Source organism: Phodopus roborovskii, unplaced genomic scaffold (assembly GCF_943737965.1).
Source record: "Phodopus roborovskii unplaced genomic scaffold, PHOROB, whole genome shotgun sequence".
Lineage (NCBI taxonomy): Eukaryota > Metazoa > Chordata > Mammalia > Rodentia > Cricetidae > Phodopus > Phodopus roborovskii.
In genome coordinates, this window is record NW_026126418.1 from 18,870,980 (window position 1) to 18,882,121 (window position 11,142).

The following is an 11,142-nucleotide window of genomic DNA, read 5'->3' on the forward strand; positions in this document are numbered from 1 at the left end:
TGCCATTTAGTCCCACAAATTTAAAAAAATATAACAATATAAAGGTTTTCCTGTCAAGGTAGGCTATTTCAGGGAAAATGACATATAAGCTTGCTTATTTGTCAAGAATGACTTCTCAAATCCAGTGTATATTAATTTCTATTTTAAATAGATTATTAAAATATGATGATACAATCTTATTTGAAGATTGAAGTATAATTTTATGTATTTTGGGGAGCAACTATAAAAGACAAAATAATATTCTTGCATAATAAACATACAGTGAACTTATATATGTATATATTAATTTTTAAGGTTTATACAAGAAAATGAACAAGAAAAACTGTTCCTCTTTAGATGAATTCATTTTCTCAGGGATTACCAATAACTCTGACATGAAGATAACTCTTTTCACCATGTTCCTGCTAATTTATCTTACTAATCTTCTGGCAAATCTTGGGATGATAATTTTAATTTGGATGGACTCTCAGCTCCACACACCCATGTACTTTTTCCTCAGTCACCTCTCCTTTTGTGACCTCAGTTATTCCACAGCTATTGGACCCAAGATGCTGGTGGATCTTTTAGCTGAGAAGAAATCAATTCCAATGGTTGGTTGTGCCCTGCAGTTCTTGACCTTCTGTGTCTTTGCAGATTCTGAGTGTCTTCTGCTAGCAGTGATGGCCTTTGATAGGTACCAGGCTATCAGCAACCCCTTGCTCTACACAGTAAAAATGTCGAACAGACTTTGCTCCCTGCTTGTGGTTGGGGTTTACTTGGTGGGAACAGCAGATGCTTTGATACATACATCCTTGACCTTCCACTTGTGTTTCTGTGGATCCAATGAGATCAACCACTTCTTCTGTGATGTCCCTCCTCTTCTATTACTATCTTGCTCAAATACAAAGGCTAATGAGTTAGCAATATTCACAATTTTTGGGTGCATTGAGCTGAGCACCATTTCAGGAGTTCTTGTTTCTTACTGTTACATCATCTCTTCAGTCCTGAAGATCAGCTCTGCTGAGGGGAGATTCAAAGCTTTCTCCACCTGTGCCTCCCACTTGACTGCAGTTGCGATTTTCCAGGGAACTATGCTTTTTATGTATTTTCGGCCAACTTCTTCCTACTCCTTAGATCAAGACAAAATGACATCACTGTTTTACACTTTGGTGATTCCCATGCTGAATCCTCTCATTTACAGCCTGAGGAACAAGGATGTGAAAAACGCTCTGGAGAAACTGAAGAATAAGAGATGATTGACAATATCTAATACAATGTGTACATAATTGCTTTTAATTCAATCTGCATCATAAATATAAACAACATCATGTATTTGAAAATTTACTTGAATATATTACTAATTTCACATCTAATTTTAAGAAAGCACTGTTAATAGATATGCTCTATTTTTTCAAATATTATGTCATATTCTCAGTACAAATTTTCTCAACAATTTCAATTGTGCTCAAGTTTTATATATCCTTCCTATAACTCAATGCCAATTTAAAGTTTGTGTGGTGAATATTTACTCATAGCTTTCTACATATTTAAATAATTTTTCAATGAAAATTAAATAGATTAATCAGTGGTGAGTATAATATATAGATGAATTATGAACAATTACTATATACTCATAATTGACACAGATTTTGTCTATTCTATAGACCTAGGACCTGGGGAACTTGAGCCAGCAAGTGAGGGGTGTTCTGTAGGACCTGAGTAAGTGGAGCTAGCTAATGAGGATGTTAAAATCTCATTCAGTAGTCAAATTTATTCAGAGCTTCAAAGAATTTATATTGTGTTAAAAAAAATCACAGGGATGAAATTTGCATGAGTTCAAGCTGGATATATTCAGAAGTCTAAGATATATGTGGCAAAAGCATGTTTTTCTATAGAGGCATATAAAAATGTTTTAAACAATTGAAAACCAGCAGCAAGGAATAATTAGTAATTTTAAGTAAACTCCTATCTATCACACCTTTGGTAGAACATGAAAACATATTTCAGTAACAGCATTTCTGTGCTTTAAAGAAACTGAGGTCACAAGACTCTTGTCTTGTTTTCTTGAACTGTTCTCCCACGAACTTAGATTTCTCCTCATATGACTCCATTCCTTTATTATATTCCAACCAAGCTACATGGCAGGCTTAAAGCCTGTTAACTCAATTTCAGAGCAGATTGTCTAATCTAGTTTTAGGATAACATCTTCCTGGAAGGTAGATACTCTGTTTCTATACAAAAATGATGTTCATGGTGAGAAAGAAAATATCTATGCATAATTTTTGCAATTAGAGGGGTCAGGATGTATGGAAATCTATATATTGTAGATCAAACATATTAATTAAAACAAGTACTGTAGTGAGATAGTTCTGTGGCACTGACCACGCCCATTGGGGGGTGGAGCCATGGGCGGAGTGACCTGTGGAAGGAGGTTGGAGGGGGCCAGGAAAGGCGCTCTCTTTCTGGCGTGACTCGGACAGGAGAGGATCGGGTTGAATTTCCTGGTGTTTATCTGTCTAGGTTGTAAGTTATTTCTCCCTGAATAAACATCTATTCGGCCTATTTGTTTATCCTGATCCTTATTTACCGCAATAAAGTACCACATTTTGGCAATACATAACTAGTTGGCAGAACTGTAAAATCTACCATTTCCTCCATTGTCTTCTAATTTATTATTTCTCTTTCTGCCCTAATTAATTAACTCTCTTCAACTGCATCCTTTTCACATTAATTTGCACCTATTTCTTAAATTGCTACATAAAATGAGAAAATATAAGCATATATTTGCTAAAATAATCATCCTAGTTATAAAAACCTTAGTGTCATAGGTGGAAACACCATGAGATAGCAAATGAGTAATAATACCAAACCCCATATAGTATACGATATTTGAGAATATTCATTAAGCACTCTTAAGACAATTCTAGTTGAGGGTGAGGCATGTTCTATGTATATAATAGACACTTTATGGTTTGAAGAAAGTAAATAAAATGGTTGTGTATACAAACCTAAACTATCTCTAAATAATTAAGTTCTTGGGATATAAACATCTTGAGGATGAAAATGTCCTTGGTGTACATGTTTTATATGTTGTTAATCCATGTTTCTCATGGTTAAACCCTAAAAATCCATTTTGAAATAGTATGGATATGAACCTAAGTTTGAAAGCCAGTGAAGATTCTTTTAATTATCAAACACAATTACACATTCATTCGTATAGCTTTATTATCAAATGATCCTGCATGAAAATACTTCAGAATTAAAGACCAGGTTCTCCTCTATTTGATGGTTCCATCTGCCACACTGTAAGTTCCCAGGAGAAATTCCTGAGAGGGCTTCTTCATTTAGATAAGCACATATTTGAACCATAATTTCTCAGTCCAATCACATTCTTTTGCAATACTGAACAATGGTCATAACTGTGATGGTTTTACTCAAATATAGAAATAATACCAAAACATTGAGTGTGAGTTTCTTGTTGTTTTCTTTTTTTTTCAAAAAAAGAGAAAGGACATAGAGTTGGGTGGCTAGATGGGGAGGATTGGAGAGGATGGGGAGAGAATAAAATAATGATTGTAATATGTTTTATGATTTTTTTCCACAAAAAATGATAAAAATAATGTTATTATGATGCAAAGCTTTGTGAAATGATAAATTAAAAAAGACAGTGCACTCTGAGATTGGATTATGAACCTTACCACTTAGAACCCAGTAGCTTCCTCTCTCCTTTTGGCACTAGAAATAAGTGAAGGTCAGATTGTCTATAATCAAAAAATATGTACTACCAGTACTTTTCAAACCTAATCTTGATTTGGAAATGTTTTCTCCTGAGTTGTGAAATTTACCAATATGTGGCATTTTCTTATCACAACTCAAACATGTAACAAAAACAACATGGCTGTAAAAATTGTTTCAATTATTTTAAAGATTAGGTAAAATGCAATAGAACTTATTTGCTAATAAATTAAAAGAGGAAAATAGGCCAAAATTGTTTTCATTCTTCTCAAAGGATATATGAATTTTATTACATTTATATAGTCATTTCAAATATGCATCGACCCTAGTATATTATGTATAACATGTTAAAAAAAAACAAAATGAAAACTAAAAGCCATCAGTGTCTCAGAATTCAATGACCCAATTCATTATTTTAATATGATGAGTGACTAAGGAGAAGTTGAAAGTTTGACCCTTGGATTTATTTAAAATAATTCATAGCCCAAAATGAAGATTAGACATATTAGTTTTTGGTCTGAAACTTGAACAGATCTATGTAACACAACCTCAGAATCTTTGTTGCCTTGAATGAGACTGTCTGGGGAAATATTCATAGCTCCTTACCCCTCTCATCCTTTGTAAACACACCCTCCTCTTTAAATGTCAGGTGATGATTGTAAGTAAATACTACACTGAGTTAGACACATCGGTCTGAAATGTCTGTGTTGACATCAGCAATCTTTACAGCTTACTATTTTTTCACAGCTAGGCAGCACCTCAGCAATGTTTTCATTCAATTCAGCATATTTATACCTTCATTGTCACCCAAGTAAAATCAATAAAATAAAGAATGGAGTTCAAGAATACCACTGAAGAAGCAAATTATTAACCAGTATTACTTCCTTATTTTAGTCTCTTATAATTTTATTTTAAAAGAATCATTCACAAATTCTGGTGTTATGTTTCATTAATGCTTTAGGCATTAATGAGTATGCATTTTCAGTTTCTCTCCAGTAGGTAATGCAGCTGAAAATCAATTCTTCATTCATTCATTTGGTGGGGGCAACCATTGCTTTTGCTTTAGTATATAATTGATGTTTTTATTTGTTTACACATGCCATGTCCAAGTATATAATATAGTCAGTCCTTGAAAAAGGTTATACATAATTTCATATACATGAACAAATACTTCTCATAAATGGAGTTATATATTATTAACAATGGCTTTGCAAGATTATTATTATGATCTACCAAAGGGAACATTTAACCCAGACAATGAAGTAAGCAGGGTTAACAGAAGAAAAATGATAACAGTTACATTTCATGGTTACCTTTATGCATGCTCTTTTCTTTGCTTTCAAGCTAATTTGACCATCTTTAAATCTAAAGATGAAATGGACTAGTAACCCATAAGAGATTTATAATTTCCAGATGCTCCAATTAGAATTTGTTACTTTCTTCAGTGAGCTTATCTTTAGGTATGAGACAGAGTTTCTTGAAAACTTCTAAACATAACCTCTAGAATTATTCTGCACAGACTTCATTCTATAAAGGTTTGAAGCTGAGTAAGTTATTTACTAGATCGAGTAATTTATGTCCATGACTTACATTAGATTATAGCACATACCATAATAAAGAAAAGATGATTCACCATTAAAAAATTCATAATAGAGACAGCACCTAATATAGCATAGTGGTTATGATTCATAAACCAGAATCCAATTATGTAGAATAGCTTCACTTTGACACAGAATTCTCTTGACACTTGCTGTTGGTGGGTGTCAATAAATTTGGGTTATGAAAATAATGTTTCAATGAGAGACTTAAGAAAACAATCAAAATGAAGGCTAAAATGTAATTATGTGCATACTATAGCATTCAATTTAATAAAATACAATCCAAGACAGAGTATCTTGGCTAGTCTAGTATTCTTAGATATGGGAGACTGAGACAAAGGATTCACAATTTCAAGGGCAGCCTGGAAAACTTGGAGAATAGCTAAATTTGCAGAAATGTGGTGATGATTCTGGATACATATTTAAAAACATCTATTTATTTTAATTTTCTTCAAAGCCTCTTTCACATCCCTGTTCCTTAGGCTGTAAATCAACGGGTTCAGCATGGGAATCACAAGGGTGTAAAACAGAGAAGTCATTTTGTCTTGATCGAGGGAGTAAGAAGAACTTGGACGAAAATATGTGAAGAGTAGAGTTCCCTGAAAAATAGCAACTGTAGTCAAGTGCGAGGTGCATGTGGAAAAAGCTTTGAACCTTCCCTCAGCAGAGTGGATCTTCAAGACAGATGAGATGATGTAACAGTAAGAAACAAGGACACCTGAAATGGTGCTCAGTTCGAGGAAACCATAAATAGTGAATAAAACCAGCTCATTTACTTGAGTATCTGAGCAGGAAAGTACATAAAGTGGGGGTAAATCACAGAAGAAATGGTTGATCTCATTGGACCCACAGAAACACAAGCGGAATGCCAAGGTTGTATGTATCAAAGCATCTGATGTTCCTACCAGGTAAACCCCAGCCATGAGCATGAAACACAGCGCGTTGGACATGTTTGCTGTGTAGAGCAAGGGGTTGCTAATGGCCTGGTACCTATCAAAGGCCATCACTGCCAGCAGTACACATTCAGAATCTGCAAAGGTACAGGAAATGAAGAACTGAATAGCACAGCCCCAGAATGGAATCGATTTGTTCTTGCCAAATATATCTAGTAACATCTTGGGACCAATTGCAGTGGAATAGCAGAGATCACAGAAAGACAGGTGGCTCAGGAAGAAGTACATTGGTGTGTGGAGTTGTGCATCCATCCTGATCAAAATGATCATACCAAGATTCCCCGCAAAATTGATAAGATAAATTAGTAGAAATGTGGCAAACAGTGTCCCTTTCATCTCAGTGTTATTGGTAACTCCCACAAAAATGAATTCATTCAACGAGCAATTTCCTATATCCATTCTTTCTTCCTGTCTATGCTTTTGAGACATAATTAGAAAAAAAATACAAATGCATGTTAACTTCTGGATATCAGCAAAGTATTTAAGAGGTAGAAAATAATTGAGTTATTTCTCATATATTTTATAGTATAAAATGTCAATGTCTTGATGCCTTTTTGCAACCTTTTCTTAATCTGTTTGTTAATAACCAATATGGCACCATTAAAAATAGACACCTGAGAAACTGAGATGAGTATATGCACCATTGAAGGTTTACCACATTCTTCTCATTTTGTAATGTATGTAAAGCAAACACTACTACTTATTGCAAGAGATTACTTTAGATATATTGATTCTCATTTGACCTTTGTAATAATTGTAATAATTGAAATAAACACAGATGTCAGAGACAGAGGCTATACATGAAAAGGACACCATTTCTATTCGTTAATATTTTAATGCACAAATTAGCTTTGATATTTGATTTTTGAAAGATCACATGAGATTAAAAATATTTAATTGAATTATAGTCATTGATTTATAACAGTAACAATGACTGAATATGCTTTGCTGTAGAAATGAAAATATAAGCATTTACTAATAACAATGTAGATAATTATTCCTTTTTGTTTTATTATTTTAAAATGTTTTTAATTGAGATAAATTGAGATAAATTTAATATACTTTCCCTCATCATTTTCTCTGACTAGTCCTAGTTCCACTCCCTCCACACATTCCATGTCCCCACTCTCTAATTGACAGCAACCTTTTATTATGTTTGTTGTGTGTGTGCATGCCCAAATATATAAAAACATATACTCTGCTGACTGCTTTTGTAAAATGTATGTATGTCCAAAGGCTAGCCTTTTTTCTTTGCCTATGTTATATTAATTTAGGATTTACTAAAACCATGATATTTATTTAATCATTGCTTTTAGAATTTGTTATGTTTCACAGTGGTACTCCTTACCCATCATTAGCAGTAATCTGATAACAAAAGATTACTCTTCTTGCAAATTAGATGACTAAAAACAAGCACCATCTAAAAAATAAATCACATTCATTTGGGTTTCTCTACTTACATTGTCTTAACAATAAAAAAGTATACATAATCAGAATGAAGCACAATAGATATTCTAAAATGCATCTCCTTTTTATATGTCAAATCATATGTTTTTATGTGTGTGCTTTGCATATGTATATGCATTCATGTGTTTAGATGAACAAAAGAATTTCAATGATAAATATTTCTGCATCTTTTAGATTATGTAAATAATATGAATAGTTTTTTATAATGCATTAACCTTGTAAGTATTAATTGTAACACAATAAGTCAATAGTTTTTACATGATATTTATATCACTAAAATACATGCATATGAGTAAAAGAATAAAAGAGGTAGTGCATGCTATGTTGCAAGATTAAAATAAAATATGCTGTTGCCGATACTCTAAAGTTTTATGAGAATCATGATTCTTCTTCAAATATTATTTTCATTCATTGTATTTAATAATCTTTTATATTGAGCAGTCAGTAAAATCTTCACTGAAAAATTGTTTCTAGCAAGAAAAAATGGAAATTTCTTTGCTTATACCCTGTTTTTGAAAATAGATATATATGGGAACCCACCTGAGAAGAGCAGTTCTTCAGTGCTTAAAAACTGTTACAGTGGTATTTTATTGTGCCATCTCTCACTTGGGACTGAGGTTTATGAAATCATTTCCCCCAGGATTTGGTGTGCCCAATTAATATCTTCTATATTCCTCTCTGAAAATACACCATCTATTCACTACTATAAACACTTATTTCAGTAAAGATACCACAAGGTACATATGTGTGTAATCAGGTAAATGTACAAATGTATGTATATCTGCATATATGTAATATGTATAACACAACACACACATGCACACACACACACGTCTTAGTGCATATACATGACAAAATAATTGTCTTCAATCTCAGGATCCATGCCTATTTTGCTTTTGAAGTAACTCTTGTTAATAACATAGTTAATGAGCTTTATGGATAAATTTATATTAATATAGGTACTTTAATTGAAGTGAAAGTCACTGTTGCCCAAATTTCCTTACCACAAAATATTTTAAGGAATTATTTTACTTTAAAAATATTTAATTGAAAAAAAAATTATCTCAAAAAATACTTCCAAACCACAGCTTCCTTTCCCTCCACTCCCCCAGCTCCACTATGTCCTCTGTCTCTCCGATCTATTTACTGTCTAATTACTTTTCAAAGAAGAGTAGGCCTCCAAAAGATAATAGCCAAAGAAAAGACAATACCCAATGAGACAAGGCAAAAGAGCTCATGTTGATGCTGCCCAAGGCAACCAAATAGGAGGAAAAGAGTCTCAAGAGCAGGCAAAAGAGTGAGATATCTGTTATGTTTGAGGGAGATGTAAATAGTGTCATTGGAGTCCAAAAGAAGGTATTGAATTACCTGTGACTACAGTAATATCAGGTATTGAGACACCTGACTTGTGTGGTAGAAACTGAACTTGCAAGGGCATCACACATTATTAAGTACCAAGCCATCAATAAAGGCAAGTACAATATATTTATGGGTGCTATAATGTTCTTCTTTTCATTTTAGCTGAGGGTTCATTATTTAGCTTCATCTGTAACATGTTTCTATAATACACCAGTGACAGTTTCTCATTGTTTCATGTTGTAGAGTCAATTTGTGAAAATTATAATTCTACCTAAAGAAGTTTAAAGATCCAACACATTCTCAATAAAAAGCATCATTTCAACCTTTACAGAAAAGAAAAAAAAAAATCCTTAAATTTGAAACATGTAGCTCCCGTGCTACAATCTGTTCCATGAATCGGGCAAAGCCTCGATATTGAAAATAGAGAAAAGACAGAGGGTCATTTGTTTAATGGCAATGTAGGAATGCCAAATGCCAAATGCCATTAATTGAGGGGATGGAGTGGGCTTAAATACAGTATAGTGGAAAATAACAGGATTTTCAGGCTTAGATCCTTCCCACGAGGTGTGTGTTAGCAAAACAGGAAGAGTACCAGTGACAACTGCAGAGGGCAGAAAGAGTACCAATAACAGCTTTAGGGCAACAAGTTCCAGCCAACAGCTTCAGGCTTGATCAAGGTGCCTTGGGGGGAATCCATGTAGGGCCCTACAAGTCCTCATTTCTTTTAATATAAACTAATACCTGTATTAGGTGTCAGAGGATGTCAGCATAATTCCTTACCTATCACTGGAAGGGTTGCCCGAGCCTGTATCCTTCGTGTCTTAGGTTGGATATTTGCCCTTTTCTACCTTACCCGTCTCTGGTGATTAGTTTGCAATTTCAGCAGAGGCATTTTCTTGAGCAAAAGACAGTAAAATCTGTCTTGTTTGCAAGTTGGCCTGGGACTGTCTAATGCTGTACACCCTATTCTATTCACTTACTTTGCTGGCTGGCCTCCCTGGGTGATCTCTTAGGTGAGCCTTTCTTCCTGATCTCAGATGGACCTTCACTTGCAGCACCCGGGCTATGGTCTGTTCCATGAATAGGGTGAAGGCCCAGAGATTGAAATAAGAGATAAGGTCATTAATTCAATGGCAACGTCTGAATGCCAAATGCCAAATGCCATTTATTGAGGGAATGGAGCGGGCTTAAATACTGACTTATGGCACAATGGAAAATAACAGAATTTTCAGGCTAAGATCCTCCCTGCCAGGTGTATGTTAGCAAAACAGGAAGAGTACCAATGACAACTTCAGGGGACAGGAAGAGTACCAATAATAGCTCTGGAGCAAGGTCCAGCGAATAGCTTCAGTGTTGCTCAAGGTACTTGGTGGTCTATGCAAGGCTCTACAGAAACAGAATTACAAAAGACTCCAGATAGTTTTGAAATCTTGACCAAAAATGGAAAATGCTGAGATGTTGTCACTCTCCATTTCATTATATTTCATAGAACTATAGTAATAGGAAACAGTATAGTACTGTCATAAAAATACACATGTAGACCAATGGAATCAAACAAGATATCTAAACATCAGTCCTCCTAAATGCTGTCATTTCATAATTAAAAAAAAAGCCAGAAACAGAAGCCAGAGAAATGACAGTATTTTAAACAAACTTACTGGAAAACTGGGTTTCCTCATGAAAATGAATGAAATTAAAGTTGTTTCTATTACTGTACAAAAATTAATTCAAATGGATTAGATACCTCAATCTAAAACCTGAAATGGTAAATTGGCAATATATGTATAAAAAAGAATTTTGAAAAAAAATAATTCTGTCCAGAAATTGAACCCAAATATATAAAATTTAAATAAAAATTATTATCAGAAGACTCAAATGCTTCTGAGGTAATGCCTTGCAGGATATAGGTATAAGAAAGAATTTTGAAAAAAAAAATGCCTCTGTCCATGAATTGAACCCAAATTTATAAAATTTAAATAAAAATTATTATCATAAGACTCAAACGCTTCTGCTAAGAAAACAGTTATCCAAGTGAAGAGAAAGCTGACAGA

At 33.8% G+C, this 11,142-nt stretch overlaps 2 protein-coding genes across 2 annotated transcripts; one reads left to right on the plus strand and one right to left on the minus strand.

Annotated features, from left to right (window-relative positions):
• The first annotated feature begins 302 nt into the window (after window positions 1–302).
• On the plus strand, window positions 303–1,235 carry LOC127222024 (olfactory receptor 5W2). The gene has a single exon (XM_051183940.1). It carries the CDS (start codon window positions 309–311, stop codon window positions 1,233–1,235), a length of 927 nt encoding a protein of 308 aa, XP_051039897.1. The 5' UTR covers window positions 303–308.
• Window positions 1,236–5,734: 4,499 nt separating this feature from the next.
• Window positions 5,735–6,670, minus strand: LOC127222025 (olfactory receptor 5W2). The gene has a single exon (XM_051183941.1). The coding sequence runs from the start codon at window positions 6,662–6,664 to the stop codon at window positions 5,735–5,737; it is 930 nt and encodes a 309-aa protein (XP_051039898.1). The 5' UTR covers window positions 6,665–6,670.
• Between the last annotated feature and the right edge of the window lie 4,472 nt (window positions 6,671–11,142).

What these genes read in the sequence shown, in the direction of transcription:
- LOC127222024 (XM_051183940.1), top strand. Translation starts at nt 309, where the DNA reads ATGAACAAGAAAAACTGTTCCTCTTTAGATGAATTCATTTTCTCAGGG.
- LOC127222025 (XM_051183941.1), bottom strand. Translation starts at nt 6,664, where the DNA reads ATGGATATAGGAAATTGCTCGTTGAATGAATTCATTTTTGTGGGAGTT.